A 16,310-nucleotide genomic window follows, 5' to 3' on the forward strand; every position below is an offset into this window, starting at 1 on the left:
AAACAAATAACTCACCGTTGAATCAATTGTGAGGTAGTGTAAAGACGAATGAATCGGCTGGGTTATTGCACGCTGTCAACTGGTCTGTAGTGTAGGATTTGTCGATATCTGACAAGTAGGCCAACCACAGGGACACAGCGGCCGCCTCGCATTACTCCCGACATACCACTAGAGTGAGCCAGCACACCACAAATGAAGTTTTCTTGTTCTCCATTCATTTCAATGGGAAAAAACTTGCATTAAAATATTCATATTTAAAAAACTATAGAAGTAATAAACACCAAAAGTCATAGCAACTCATTCCAGCTCCAGCCGCACACAATGATATATCATATGTGAACCTTGTCTCAAAACTGTGGGGCGAGTTAAGGTCCAAAATTTCAGGCGGAAAAAGAATAATAATAATAATAATAAATCCGAGCAATAGTAATAAGTGTGCCTTCGCATAGGCACACTTAATAATAAATCCGAGCAATAGTAATAAGTGTGCCTTCGCATAGGCACACTTAATGATGTCAATACGAAGGACCAGAAGAGTCAAGTGCATCGAAGTGCATCTGTGTTAAAATAATGAATAGTGTAACAAAATACAAAATAATTTTATTCATTTAAAAATTAATAAATTAATGTATTACTTAATAACTTAATAACACAATTTATAAATCAATGTTTCAAAATGAATTATTAATCAATGAATAAATACTTCAAACTAAAACAGATTTCACAATTTTTTTAACTCTCAATAAAAACCTCATTTCAAAAAGCATTTTAAAATGACAAATTAGAAAAAACTGATTTTCAAGTTGCAATTTAAAAAAGAGAAATAAGTAAATTAATTCAAATATCAAGGTTTTTAATTTTCCATTTTTGTTAAAATCCAAGTTGAATTTAAAGTGTTTAATTGGATAGATAATTTAGTTTGAAATATTGATTTGCAATATTATAAATATGTATATACTGATGGGCAGAAGAAAACTTGAACAAAGCTCTAAAGCTATTAAGTGCCCACCCAGGCCCAGGCTGATCAAACGACATCACCTGAGTATGAAACAAAGTGCCCCACCTCTAACAGCTGCTCAGATGGCAGTTATTTATAGTAGCACCATATAATGTGATTGGCCATTAATTGGTGATTACCAATGCAATATTAAAATATATTATTATTATTTCTCCTACAATTCCATTCACATTGCATGTCAGTATAAAGCTTGTATTTGGTGTGAATAATAATTGTTAAACTAGGTATTACTGTAGAGTTTTTGACAGTACTCTCTCATTTCAGTCTCACATTAATTACATAACTCGCTCTGCATACTTTCACTTATGTAACATTAACCGACTTCGTCCCTTCCCACCCGGTATCCAGTAAGGGTCCTGGCTAGACCCCCCCATGCTAAAACCAAGCCCTGGAATGGCACGGCTACGTCTGCAGCCAGTCCACAGCTCGGACACAAGCATTTTATACATGTTGTACTCTGTATGATTGTGTATGTGTCAAATAAAGTTGGTTGCTTAGTTTGCTTAGTTCCCTACTCCCCATGCTGCTGCCATCCTTGTCCATAGTCTTATTACTTCTCTGATTGATTATTGCAACTCCCTCTTATTTGGTCTCCCTAATAAGTCCCTCCATAAACTTCAACTTCTTCAGAATCCTGCAGCTCGGGTCATAACTCATACTCCCTTAAGGGACCATATCACCCCAATTTTTCAGCAGCTTCACTGGTTACCCATACAAGCTACGATAAACTTAAAAATTTTAGTTCTCACATTTGAGTGCATCCACGACCTTAACACTCCTTATCTTTGTGATCTGCTTCATATCACCACTGTTTCCCGCTCTCTCAGATCTTCATCTGCCATTCATCTTGTTGTCCCTTCTGCTGGTCTTATCACAATGGGGAACAGAGCTTTCAGTCGCTCTGCTCTTTGGCTCTGGAACTCAATAGATTCCCTTCCCTTATTTAAGTCAGATTTTACTTGTTGACAAAATCTTGGTTGCTTTTTTATTTGTGGGGGGGGTTTGTATTTTAATTTATTTTTAATCTATTTTAATCTACTGTTTTATTGATCTTTATCCATGTTTATCTTTTTCTCTTTGTAAGGTGACCTTGGGTTTTAGAAAGGCACCCTCAAATAAAATGAATTATTATTATCATCATCATCATCAGTAGTAGTAGTAGTAGTAGTAGTAGTAGTATTAATATGCACAGCTTGTTAGGGACATGACAAAGGGAATTCCACACAAATAATTTTACCATATTCATTTATTAAGCACAAACAGAGGTAAAGCAGAAAAAACAACAACAACTATGTGCTTACCTATAAACAACAAGTGACTGAAACTAGAAATAACCACAAAAGCCACAAAAGCGGGAAAAAACAAAACAAAAACTAAATTGGGTGCCAGAAAAGCCCCAGCCTTCTTAGAGGAGGGGGAGGGTGGCCGCCATCTTAAAAGAATATCACCTTACATAGGTTCCCAAACAGGTGAATTCCTTGTCTCGTAATAGATGGGAGGAGCCACTAATGATGACCTGAACAAAAGGAAATAAAACAGACCCACCGAATAATAACAAGGCTTAAGGCCTCACAGGATGTAAAACTTATTTTTCATCGTAGGCCACATACAGCTCACTTCTATCACAGATGGGTCAAACCATAGAAACTCCAATTTCTGTCAATGTAACGATGTTTAAATACACATTTCTACACTATTATAGTGATTTCATAGTTCCAAAAACTGTAATGCAGACGTAGCCATGCCATAAGGAAAATCAGTGAAGGTACACACATCAGGGACAAGAGGAGACAAAAAAAAAAGACTTAAACTGGGCTCCTAACTGGGAGACCAGTTTGAGGACAGTAAAAAAACACCTTAGCACAAAAAAAGCACATGAATATTCACATGTACACCACGTAAGCACATGACATGCATTGGAGGCGTTTGGGATGGGTGAGGGTAGGTGAGTGCGTATCTGTGTCAGTGTACTTGTGTGTGTGTGTGTGTGTGTGTGTGTGTGTGTGTGTGTGTGTGCGTGTGTATGTGTATCCTGTGTTCAGCTTGAGAGACTGTCCTTTCACCTAGTTAAGCAAAAGTCAATAGTCCACAGCCTTTGCAGGAAATCAGAATTTTACAGTTGTTCTGACTACTCACAGCTCTACCCATAGCTTCGATCATAGCGGGTAGCCTTGTGGGGTTTATAACAACTGTCACTGCTTTCTTCAATTTCCAATAAACCAGGGCCAAGCCATCTCCGATCAGCAAGAATCCTGTTATAATGATTCCAAATAGGTAGATGTCTTCAATGTCCTCAGTCGAAAGTCCCGCCAGGCACACGACATGCCACTTCTCCTGCCATCATGTATCCGGCACGGAAAGTCTCTCCAGGACGGTTGAACTCTTCCGAACCCAGGCTTTTCATCGAGAAGTGAGTGTCAATTGCATTTAGGGATCAGTTGATCAAATTCATAGTTCTTCTTTAGGTATTAGAGTTGAGGACTGAGAGGCTCTTCTGGGGTTAGAGATAGACACGACCAGATAAAAGACACGAGAAGCCAAGCAGGAAAGATAAGGGAGGGAGAGGGAGAGAGATGCGTCCACCTCCATCAGAGCCAAAGCAAGCAAACAGAATCTATTGTCTATTAAAGACAAAAACACTGACATTTTTTAAAAAAATTAACAACAATAATTTCATACTGAAGATAAAATCTTAGGATTTACCCAGTTATATTTCATCATCTGGAGTGCCTACAAGTAGATCATAATGTTTCTTCACCATCTTAAGCTCTGTTGAAACATCTGAAAAACAAAACTTTTTTTGAATTGTTTCCTCCCAGAGTGACACACATACGTAAATGTGTGGCTAAATGAATAATGAATAAATTTTTAAAAAAGATAAATAGACACCCTTATTGTTATCAGCAGCAAGATTGCAAAGATAAAGAGGAAAGGCAAACAATTTGAACCAATGTAATTACATCAAACTGTTTACCTGGGAGTAAGCACTCTTCATCCTTGAATGAAAGTCCAATAGATTCTTTCATAGTTTTCTCCAGAGTCCCCAAGACGTATACCTAATTTAAAAATGTAAAGTTTTTCATCACTTACCACAGACTAGGATATTGTGTTAAAGTTGTATTTAGAAGTTTCTCAGACTGGATTAAAAATATAAATGGAAACATACATTTCTGTATAAGTCTATTCCAGTTAAATACAGAAAAAGGCTTCAGGTGAGTTATGAGAAAATATGTTCATCATAATTCTTCATAAAACATGACAAACCATCAAATCGTGCAACTTCTCCAACATGGTGTTTTTTGCCTGTTCAAACATGTCCTTCTTTGAGTGCATGTGGTTTTTAATAGTCTCCCTCATGTTGTACAGTGTGTCTTCTCCTGTAAATGCTAAAGCCTCTACAAAAAGACAGAAAACTCTTCAGACTTTTTATGCTGAATAATAACAAACATAAATATCTGTTTAGGTGATAAGTTGTGAAGCTCTGATCTTATTTCTTACTCTTGTAGCCTTCTTCCATAATGTTCTCAACTGTCTCTGTCAGACTGCTGTAGACAATTTTCTTCTGCTTCTGGATGATTCTGTTTAATTTTGCCTTAATCTTTTCTTCCTGAGAGAAAAACATAAAGTATAGATGAACTTTACTTATTGTTTATCAATGGGCTAATGTATAAGAAAGTCTCATCTCTTACCTCTGTCTTGAGGAATCTGAGCTGTAGTTCAGCATTTTTGTACTTTTCAATCAGAGAATCAGTGTTAAGTGTAAATGTATTGATGACTCCGTTGAATGCTCCACAGTTTACTTCATTTCTAAAACAAGTAAACATTATGGTTTATAATGACAGAATTGGCAAGTTTACATGTTATGAATTACATATCTTGAATGATATTATGTGACTGTTTAGAAGATGTTTTTATTACGGGAAGGTCTTTCTGAATTCTGCACCAATGCTGTCAATCAGACAGGAAGCCAACTTCATATTAAGGCTAATTGGTTTCCCTTTTTTTGGTTTGTAGACGCCACCATTCTCAATGACACACTTCCGTAAATTGTAAAAAGCACCACCATTCTTTCCCTGAAACACAAAAGAAAACTCAGAATTATTGCATTTTACCTTGTCATGTAAAATCTGCATGTATTTTAACTATGATTAAAAAACATACATCATATAAGAAGGATTTCTTAACACCATCATCAAGACATCTTTCAAAAGCCCTACAGGTGTCTTCCATTTCTTTTCTGACATTATCAAGTTGGAGGTTCATGTTTCTCTCAAGTTCTTCACACACCTCGCCTGTTTTACTATCCTGAAAAACATTTGAAGGAATAAAACCATGAAAACCACTTATTGTTTTTTTTTTAAAAAGATTAATGAAATTCAGTTGGTTTTAAAAGCCACTCTCCTGTAATAAGGACCTGAGAAGAAAAAATGGAGCATCAAAACCTTATGAATCAGTCAACCAATTAATAACTCATAGTTTAATAAATATAGCAAAACCAAAATTAGACACACAAACACAATTGATAAATCCCAACATGTAAGAGAATATTATTTTGTATCTTTTACTTGACCTTACCACTCCTCTGGAGTTGGCGTCTTGAATCAAAGACAGAATCCCGTGAGCTCGATTCACATAGTTTACTGTCTCTGAGTGACAGTCATTGAGATCTTGCAAAAATCTCTGAAGTTTGGGTATTTCTGTAAAATAAATTTCAATGTTACAATTTTACATTACGTACTTATTTGAAATTAAATAATTCTTTCAGTCAAGGCAAACTAAAAAAAACAAGTGCAATCCTATGGAGGACCAGGATTATCAAAATGAATGAATTAAAAATGCAATTAAATAATTAAATATATGTTTCATTATTTAATTAAAATTGGAATTAATTAATTAAATAAATATTTCAATAATCAATTAAATGTCCATTCATTACATTTAAAGCATTTATTTATTTCAAATTTTATTTTATTAATGACATATTTAATTAATTGTTTAATGATGTATTTATTTAATTCATTTTGGCACTCTTGGCCATGCCTCTGTCTTCATGAATTTATTTTATCTGTCAGCCTCACCCATCAAAGTCAGGGGTCGGGGTTAACACTGCAACCGCTGCTTGTCTAACATCTGAATGGTTACAGTGCAAAGTAAGTCAAGACAGGTTGATCCTAAATAATTGACTGCTATGAAATGGTGATAGTGTGGACTTGGGGCAGCCAGGTATCCCAGAATGCATTTCAAAACAGAAGCGGCAATGGTGGTGGCGCTCTAAACTGTAAGTAAAGTTTTAAAATACCCCGTTTTTCTGTCATAAACTCTACTTTTAATATTATTTTAGCTGAGAATTCAATGGCGTAATCTTCACGTATCAGGTCAGGTTGTCAACATAGAATATGTTTGCAAAAGTTACCTGGTTATCGTCACAGTTTAACGTGGGCACTGTTGCTTTATGTAACGTAATGTCGGAGCAATATTCTGCACAAGATAATCAAATGTATTTTTTTTTCCTGAGCGCAGAGCTGCTGGAGCTTGTTTCCCTTGTTTCTCTGTAAAACGGGATTTACGGAGAGTGAAGGACACTTATAAAACTACAGAGCACCTCATAGGCGAACCCACTTTATCAGCAGCTGATATCGAATCACCGGCACACGGCTTTAATACCTCCGCTGAGTTTTAGCTCTCAGTGGAGGTTAAACAGCAGACATAATTTATTCAGGTTCTGTCTGTCAGGTCATGTTTACTTCACTGTTTCATTTACAACAGAGCAAATCTGATCGGCTCTGATTAAAGTTTTAGCTCTCACGTCTTTCGAATAGTCTGATAAAGATGATTTTCTGTAAAAGAATATCGATATGACCCCTGGCGTATATGACCGTTAGATTACTTTGATGCTGCCAACACTTTGTGCCTGCCCTGGGAAACCCTGGGTTAATTTAGAGAGCTGACAACCAGCTTCGTGTGAGCATTTATCCTGGTCCCAGTGTTAGGTCAGTGATTCCAGAACACTGAAAAATATCCTGGATATGCTGATCTCGCTCTACTTAAAAAGTGCTTATGAAAAATTGATCAGGCAGTTAGACATAAATATGCTGACCAATGAATGCATGCAGGCTTTTGCTGCTGGGCTAAAAGGGCTAAAAGACAGCAGCTGGACTTCATTGTTTACCTTCATGGTTAATATTCATAATGAAAATATTAGTTGAACATTGTGAAGTCTGTATGTTTCAAAGTGTCTAACAAGCCTGGTACACTTAAACCTGACAGTTAATATATGAGGGAAACACCAACGCCGTTATCTCTTTTAAAAAAGATTATGCGTTTATGCACTGGTGACACTGATTATTGAATGTAAAAGTCAAAGTTCATCAGATTTATTTGCTCTCTCTCCTCCTTAAACATAATTTTAATGTTAGTTTTAATTCAGAATTGGCGACTGAAACAAGTGTGGCACCTAGGAACATCAGGAGATAAAGACCCGATAGATATAACCTTAGTAAAGGAAGTTGGTGTTCAACCTCCAGTCAGCTGGGGTTATGACAGCCATGACACACCAACCAGATATCTGAAGATTAAAACATTACATTCTTGGCTAAAAAAATATTTAAAGTGTATTTGGTGACACACAAACTGGGTTTTTCAAAGTACAGCTCGGTTAGTTTTTACATGTCCTTGTTGGCGCAGAGAAACGCCCACTTAAAGAATAGCCACCAGGCCACAGCTATGGTTTTGACTCGAACAACATTAACCCCGCCCCCTAAAGTTGATGGGTGAGACTGACAGCTAAAATAAAATTCATGAAGACAGTGCCAGGGCCAAGAGTGCCAAAATAAATGTAAGATATATATAATTAAATAATTAATTAAATGTGTCAATAATTAGCTGATCAAATGTCTAATTAATTAAATAAACGTTTGAATAAATAATTTATTACATGTTTTAAATATATGGTATATTTAATTAATCAATTTGGTCACTTCTGGCCCCCTATACATTTGAGTTATTTAGAAGGTGACTTCACCTACCAGTTTCTTCTGGACTTAAGTAGTTTTGTTTTAGGAACTCTTTGGAGCTCACTGTGAACACTTTGAAACTGTCATCATTGAAGTGTTTCTAGGGAAAATGTGATTTGATTTTAAAGCATTCTTGCAACTGTGGAGAGTCTTTGCATTAGATTTTCTGTCAGACTACAAAACTCACCCTAATTTTGCTTCGCTTGTTGAATTCTTTCTTTATTGCATCCGTGGCTTGCACGTTTCTTTCAGTGATTAGATCATGGACGTCAGCTGATGAACTAAAAGAAATGTAAATATATATATGTATATGTTCTGTACACCATCATCAGTTTGCAGGAGGTTGTGTGGTTTTGGCTTTCAGGTGGAGTTGTGGGAGACTCCTTTTGTGACCAAGCTGAGCTTTGCCTAGGTGGCTTTTGCACACTACTATTATTGTTATTAATCTTAAAGCATTATGAGACATGTCAGCATGTTCTCGTTGGACCATGATTTGTGAGGAAGTTTCCTATAATCTCATAGATTTTGTACCCATACATAAAGCTACCATGATCCCATCATTGCATCTCTTTCTCCTCCTACTCCTGTTTTATTCTTCAGCCCCTCTTGCTGTTCCAAACCCTTGCCTGTGCCTCTCTTAAATAACTCAATTTCCTTCTGACCAGGCAATTCTCTGTTCATTACTCAGTCCACCTTATTTAGTAAACTTTATAAAATTGTCTCAGCATCTGAGACTCCCTTTGACCCAAATGTTCTGCATTCATTACAAAAAAGTCTCAACTCTGTGCTTTATCTCTCCTAGCTTGATTTTAAATGGAAACGCCGTGTAGTTGATCATCATGCAACATTAACTTACAGATCATCTGAATCATCAAGAAGATCAGACTTAGTGCAGATAAAATGAATTTGCTGACATTCGCCACCATTTCCAATCAGACTACTGACACTTTCCAGGATCTCCCAGGCCTCTTTCTCTGATGCTGCTCGGTTAATTTCAGTCACAATCCACACAGTAGAACAATCTCCAAGTATCTGAAAGGAGAATAACATGTCTCAGTGCTTCATCAAAAGATGACATTACTGTTTGCACAAGAATACAGTATAAGCAAAGAGCAGTAGATATGAATTACCCCTTTCCACATCTGATCTCTGCTCTTGTTGCAGTCACCATTTCCAGGAAGGTCCACAAGTGTGACATGCTGGAGAAGAGACTTGTTTGGCACCCTGACAGTCACACACTTCACTAGTGGCCAAAACCACTTTTTTCCTTCATTGCCTTCTTCTTGTTTTGAATCACTTCGTGTGTACTTGACAACTTTTGCACAGAGTTCATTAGCCTGCAATAAAAAACAAAAGTAAAGTAGTGCAGTTTAATTTCAGTCCTCAATGCAAGTGCTTTACAAAAACCATCAAAAAGTCAGTGACATAAAAGATGACAAAAGAACAATTAATTAAAGAAACTGGCTCACTAAAGCTGGAGTAATTAGTTTTAAAGTTTAGCTTTAAATGATCAGATTGTGTACAAGTATGTCTATCACAGAAGTATGGGATAATGTAGCTTCCCCTTGTTTTATATTATACCAAGATAGTCCCCCACTCTGAGAGGTACTGAGGGGGAATTCAGGTAACGGTAAATTCTATGGAAATTGTTGCTTTGTTGAACTGTTTAAAACGATCAACCATTTGATAATTTAGAAAAAGGATCATTGCCAGCCACAATTAAAATGTATTTAAGAAGTTATTTAGGAAAAGTTTTATATTCTTTATAACTAGTATTGCTCTTAGCAGAAACAACTTTATGTGGGCATGTTGTATAGTTGTCCACAAATTTGAGACATTAAAAAGCTACTTTACACTGCTCCCTTATTTAAAAGGGGGCACCTCTGCGGGTAACTCAGCATGTTTTGATTGACAGAGTTGTACGCCCTTTTGCCTTTCCTGATGCAACTGGCTGTCAGACATTGACTTGCTAAAATTTCTGGCCCCTTTGATTCACTTTTTGCAAAAGGTGCTCAGTAGTGGATTTCTATGAATAAATTTAAAAGTCGTTAAAAATTTAACATGTGAAAAAGCCAACTATTTAATTAATTTTGCTGTATATATATGATAGATATAATGTAATATGAGAGTTTTTGTCTTACCGATTCACATGTCAAAATCTTCCTCTTGGATTGGAGAAATTCTGGAATTGCTTTGAAATATTTGCTCTTCATGAGGTTTTCAGAAGACTTTTGTTTCCATTCTTCTCCGTACACTGCTGACAGCTTTTCCACAGCATCATGATAATCATCATTATCTTCCATTTCGTGATCTCCATTTTTGCAAGAAAACTGATGAAATGACCACAACTCATCGTTCCACTCCTAAAATAACATTTTTACATATTATTTATTGAGGCATGTACCCAGCCTTAAGCCCCCAGAACTGCACTGTAACACATGATTTAGTTTTAAGTAAAAATGAAACTTTTATAATTCAATTTACCTCTTTTGTGATGAACTCAATTTCTGCCTCATACTTTGAGCTGTAGGTGTTAGCTTCCAATTTAATCATGACTGAGGTGCAGGCATTGATGCTTCCTGAGGGTAAAAGATTCTTCTCTTCAATGATGGCATTTATCAAAGAGCTCTTTCCAGCCCCAGTTTTACCAAAGACACCAACCAGCTCCCTCTTGTCTGTCTCCAAATCACTGATTTTTTTCCTGTTGATCAAGATTTTAAATATGGGTTAATTGATTCAGTCATGAAAACATTTTCAAATGTAATTAAAAAGGTTTAAAACAATATTTTGACATCACTAATGCATAAAAGAATAGTGATAGTCATTTTAGTATATATGTCATTATAGAATATCCAAAGAATTATCATTAGACGTTTCAGTTTTATACACTTATTCAGCTCATTGTTTATTGTTGTTTTGGTTCATAGCTTCATTGTTTGTCAGCAAAAGTGCTGATGTTTCTATTATTAGCTATTGGATGACATTTTTTTAAGTCTAAGTGGGATACACATTAAAAGTCAGATGTTCAAACCATACAAATTATAGATGATTTAATGCTTTAGTATCATTAAATCATCAATAATTTGTATGGTTTGAACATCTGTTGTTGTTAGTCAGAAGTAAAACTTAACCTCCGAAGACCCGAACTCTTTCATGTCATGCATTTTTAATTTCTCTTTGCTATTTGGGCTGATTGGGACCTGATGAATGTAAAAACAAAGAATTATCAGATTTTTTCTTTTTACCTGAGTTTTGTTTCTAAAAAATTGGGATCCACATATGAGTACATTCGTTTTAATTTTGATAGAACAGTGTCAGTATAATGTCCTCGTAAGTGGATATCAGGCCCTTGTAGAGCAAAATTTAGTATTTTGGTCTAGACAACCCAAATTGTGATGTCTACATATGTGGACGCCAGGTCCTAGGAGGTTAAAAATAGATAAAGAAACCAACATACCAAACAGACAGACACTAGAAATAAATGGTTGAATATTGAACCAAAAGGATTTGAGACGAAGCTAAAAATAAACTGCTTTGTTTGTGAAACCTGCACATGGTCATGAGTGGAACCATGCACATATATTACAAAACGTAAAAAATTAAGGCCCATTCATTAAAAAATATGAAAATTAATACTCACTTCAAGAAAGCACAGAATTTGTCTTGGTGATGTAGTCTGGCATGTGCAAATGTCATGATGCTTTTTGCATCAGACAGTATGACTGATTCTGTGGGGATGAAAGTAAAGAACTATTTAGCAGGACTTCTAAACTAGCATGTAGTCAATGTAAAGTCTCATAACAACAACAACAAAAAAACAACAAAAAATTTTGTTCACAAAATTCACAAAAAGTGTGAATTAGAGTATATCAGGAGCATAATGTGACAACTTACCGACAGACATTAATATATCATGCAACATGCTGACTGTTAAAATTTGATAGCAGCCCAAAGAAAAAGTAATTTCTAACACCAAAGCAGAAACTGACTGTGGCGGGTCGTGGGTGGCGGTGTTGCGACAGGGAAGGCATCGTAATCACTCTTCGCTAGCTTAAGAATGGTGTAGGGTCCTGTAATATTGTTGTTGTTGTTGTGGATATGTGTGGAAGTGTATTAGAACAGCAACCATAGATAGAAGTATGTTGAAGAACGTAGAATTGTGGTCACGTCATGCCTCATTCCTGCCACGCCGACATTTTATATTTTGGAAAAATTGTCCTGCACAGAAATTTAACCCTATAGTGGCTTCAACTGTAAAATTGTTCAGAAAGAGTTGTAAATACCTGCAAATCCCGGCACAGACAGACGTTGTCGCTTAGCTGGTGGTTGTAACCTGCTGGCGTCACTTTGAAGATCAGATTTTCTCTTTCCTGATTGGACAAAAGCAAAAGAGAAAGAACAAAAAAAGTTTCTCTCAGCATTGAAAGTTGTTCTCAAAGTTTGATTGTACAAAATAGTGCTGCCTTTAAAACAGATTAATGAGATGCAATAAATAAGATGCGTGTGTCTCACCTGTATCACTTGTGGATGGAAAGACCTGAGGATGAAATTTAGTTATACAGATAATTATTCAACCAGCAGATTGATGAAGAATAGATTATAATTATATTCCTGCTTAACATCTCATCCTGTCAGACTATTCTTTTTCCTAATTAAGTCTCAGTCACACTGACCTGTAGAGACGGTCGGTGAACCCCTACAGCAAGTTGTAGTTGCTAGGTTAAAATGTGTATTAACGAACCCCCGATGAATTAAGTTTTTAGATTCAGTCTCTATCAGCCAGAGGATGGAGCTTTACTTTGTCTCAGGCAGTTGGCCCAAATGTCTGAAATTCAGTATAATCCTTACCTGAGCCAAATCAGCTGCTTCTTGCTCCTGTTTACACTGCAGATAAAAAGTGCAAAGCTGTGTACAATATTGAGCACTTAAACATGTATTAAAAATGTCATTTGTCATATAGACACTAAATCTTAAGGCAACAAAACAACACAATTGAAAAGAAATGACTGTTTCCTGATTTGAGTTTTGTTATTCCCACAATCAAAAGATTTTAAATCCAAATTAGTGAAGAATTAACAAAAATTCCACTACATACGGTATCTAGATAATTCAAACCTCTATGCACTAAAATAGAAATGATAGAAATTAATTACCTTTAACAGCCTGAGGTTCTTCTTGAATTTCACTCTTGGTCCAGCTTTTGTGATCACATGATCAATTTCTTCATCATCAAGATCATACAGACTTTCTGCATCTATTTTTTTATCTGCAGTTAAAGATAAAGTTGAAGAGATAAAGATTATTCTCAACTTGCTTGAGAAATTCTTGTTAAATGAATGAAAGAGATGAATGCTCTTCAGTTTTAATTTAACTCACTTTTATGTCTAAAAACATTTTGTGCAGTATGGACAAAAATCTCAAGAATCTATGCTGTTTCAGAGTCAACAGATCACATCAGAATCAATATCTGTACCCATCACGGATTTACGTTAATACTTTACCTTTAAATTTCTCCACCCACTCACTTAGCCCCCATTCAACCAGTTTGGTTCTTACGAAATCATCCATGACCAAGAAATGAAACTGAAATATACAATTTAATATTTAACCAGACAGCACTGCTTTACAGATTAGATCTTTGTGATCAACTTCTCCTTTAATGCATATATAATCAGAGACACTGATATTAAATTAAAATTAAAAGTTCAAACTGCTCACCTTTTGTCGAAAGTAATGCAGGAAAAGGCTGCTGAGGGAGATGTGAGGGAAGCAGTGAGACACAAACACGAAACAGGCGGGAAAAATAAAAATCAAACAAAAAGCAAAGTCCACAAACAGATACGATTAAAAACAAACTGGAACTGTGTGGCTCAGACTGCACAATTGCAACTGCTTCTATTCATATAATAGAAAGGCTAATCCAACATGAGTAAAGTGCCTGCAGGGAAAAGCAGAACTGATAACAGAGAAAAGCAGGAAGAGGTGGTGTTTGTGCAGAAGGGTGTGGCTGAAAGACAGGTAGCAACCTGCCAGACAGTGTTTTTTTTTTGTCTTACACAACCCAAAGGGATAAAAGTTTACAAATGTTATGGGTTAAAAACAAGACAAAAACACTGTTTTATGTATACTTACAGTAAACTGGAAAACAAAACATTAAAAAAGAAGAAAAAAAAGTGGTCATCACAACAGACAGCTCAACATGTTAGGAATCTGCTCACTTATACATTTTGCATAGTTTTAACATTACACCATCCAGCTGCTATATCTATATATCTGTATCTATCTATATCTTATATATATACACATGTCAAACATACTACTGTTTAATTATCATATATTACCCTATCATATATCACTGACATCACTTTGTGACATAAGGTATATAATCTCACAAATATACTGGTTTGTTACTTATTTATGATTTTTGGGGATGTTGACAAACCCAAATTTTTAAAATCAAGCTCATGCATAAGGAAGACGTTTTATACTTAAATTAGTCATTATTACTTATGTCAGGGGTTCTTAAACTTTTTTTTCTTTTTACCTCGGGGCCCAACGTTTTCACTACAAAGTGACTCATGGCCCATTCAGATATTAACACTGTATTCAATAAACCGAGTTTACTTTTGGTTTGATTTATATTTAATAACTAAATCAAATGTACTTCATTTTAACAACTAAAACTAAATAAACAGGATGATGACATAATGCAATGTAATAATCACAAAGACATTTATTACTTGTATGTGAACCTGGACATAAAACAAAATGCCAAACAGGTCAACAATTCATGGAACAAATCCAACTGCAAGTAGAAATTGAAAGGCTCGAGTCAAGCTTAATAATAATAATAATAATAATAATGGATTGCATTTATATAGCACTTTTCTAGGCACCCAAAGCGCTTTACAATACCACTATTCATTCACTCTCACATTCATACACTGGTGGAGGCAGCTACAGTTGTAGCCACAGCTGCCCTGGGGCAGACTGACAGAAGCGAGGCTGCCATATCGCGCCATCGACCCCTCTGGCCAACACCAGTAGGCAAGTAGGGTAAAGTGTCTTGCCCAGGGACACAACGACCAGGACAGAGAGCCCAGGGATCGAACCGGCGACCATCCGGTTACAGATGTGATCCCCAACCCCCTGAGCCACGGTCATTATTTTATAATGATAAAAATAATAACTCGTCTAGTTGCAAAGAGAAAAATGTTGTACTTTTTAGTCTTTCCAGAAGCTGATGCTGTATGTCTAAGACCATGTCTGTAATATGGTGGCTCAGAGTTTCGTTTGAGAGTGGGATGGTCAGTAGCTTGTTTGCAGCAGCCTCTCCCATCAGCTTATGACACATATACAGTATACAGCAATGGGTAAAATCAGTTCAGTGCTTCGTTGGGTAGCATTAGTCCACACTTTGCACACTGGGCTCTCAGGTCCGCCTCGTTTCCTCCGTTCACAAACACATACTTCAGGAAGTCAGGGTTAAACTTGCACAAAAATGTTGCCTTGTGGACGGGGGGTTGTCACTTTTATGTTCATTTTTGCATTTTAAGAACTTCTCCATATATTTTGCTATTTATAAACAGCGGGCAGACTGTCTTCTTCTGGTTGCTTATTGAGGCTGATTAAACAACCCCCAACAAGTGGTGGGAAGCTGCATTGGAAGTGAAATTATTTTTAATGGACAGGGACACAGGTGTAAAATACCTTTTTTTTCCCCAGCCCTCAAAGTGTGGCTCATGGCCCAGTGGTTAAGAATCACAGACTTATGTGATGCAGTATCAGTTTATACTGTAAATAACTACAAGAGGGTGGACAGGGTATGCTTTGACACATTTGTGAATCATTCAGAAAAACTGAGAAAAAGGTTGATGAAAGATTGATATTTATTCTGGTTCTTCCCCCCCCTCAAAAAACAAAAAGAAAGCAAACAAACGAAAACAACAAAAAACAATTCAAATTCAGAAGGATTTCCATAAGAGTAATGGGAGTAAAGACTATTCAGAGACTTATTTCAATGACTTTAAGCATTGAAAAATGCCTTAGTGGAATAAAATAAACTTCTGGCTATAATATTATGAATACGGCTGAAAAACTGTAATGAAGAAGGTCAAATGTTTTTGTCAAATTTTTATAACTTATATTAACAACTGAACCTAAACAAAAATGATGGCATTTTAGGATACTCATACTGATAGGTTTGTAGCTTGAACCTATTCGCTGGAACGTTGAAGACAATATAATTACACAGCAAGCAAGACACGAAGTAGGCAAAG

At 36.0% G+C, this 16,310-nt stretch overlaps 1 protein-coding gene across 2 annotated transcripts; it reads right to left on the bottom strand.

Annotated features, from left to right (window-relative positions):
- Positions 1 to 2,246: 2,246 nt before the first annotated feature.
- On the bottom strand, positions 2,247 to 13,974 carry LOC101471593 (nuclear GTPase SLIP-GC). Of its 2 annotated transcripts, none has more exons than XM_076883186.1 (22): positions 13,750 to 13,974; positions 13,533 to 13,614; positions 13,185 to 13,297; positions 12,880 to 12,915; positions 12,544 to 12,568; positions 12,315 to 12,401; positions 11,672 to 11,759; positions 10,516 to 10,732; positions 10,173 to 10,361; positions 9,162 to 9,368; positions 8,888 to 9,063; positions 8,219 to 8,312; positions 8,044 to 8,131; positions 5,594 to 5,715; positions 5,180 to 5,323; positions 4,937 to 5,091; positions 4,708 to 4,825; positions 4,517 to 4,625; positions 4,283 to 4,413; positions 3,993 to 4,074; positions 3,722 to 3,799; positions 2,247 to 3,512 (listed from the first exon to the last, which is right to left on the bottom strand). In XM_076883186.1, exons 2-21 carry the CDS (start codon positions 13,597 to 13,599, stop codon positions 3,726 to 3,728), a joined length of 2,322 nt encoding a protein of 773 aa, XP_076739301.1. In that variant the 5' UTR covers positions 13,600 to 13,614; positions 13,750 to 13,974; the 3' UTR covers positions 2,247 to 3,512; positions 3,722 to 3,725. The 2 variants fall into 2 exon arrangements, with proteins under 2 accessions (XP_076739301.1, XP_012776815.2); XM_012921361.3 differs by having other exon boundaries at positions 10,173 to 10,394.
- Positions 13,975 to 16,310: the final 2,336 nt, after the last annotated feature.

This window comes from Maylandia zebra, linkage group LG4, assembly GCF_041146795.1.
Source record: "Maylandia zebra isolate NMK-2024a linkage group LG4, Mzebra_GT3a, whole genome shotgun sequence".
NCBI classification, from domain to species: Eukaryota; Metazoa; Chordata; class Actinopteri; order Cichliformes; family Cichlidae; genus Maylandia; species Maylandia zebra.

Excerpts from the sequence above, each read along its gene's own strand:
- LOC101471593 (XM_012921361.3), bottom strand. The coding sequence starts at position 13,599 with ATGGATGATTTCGTAAGAACCAAACTGGTTGAATGGGGGCTAAGTGAG. Across the intron at positions 9,064-9,161 it reads GAGATCAGATGTGGAAAGGG|ATACTTGGAGATTGTTCTAC; the intron begins GTAATTCATATC and ends TTCTCCTTTCAG. Across the intron at positions 4,826-4,936 it reads GAATTCAGAAAGACCTTCCC|AAATGAAGTAAACTGTGGAG; the intron begins GTAATAAAAACA and ends TACTTGTTTTAG.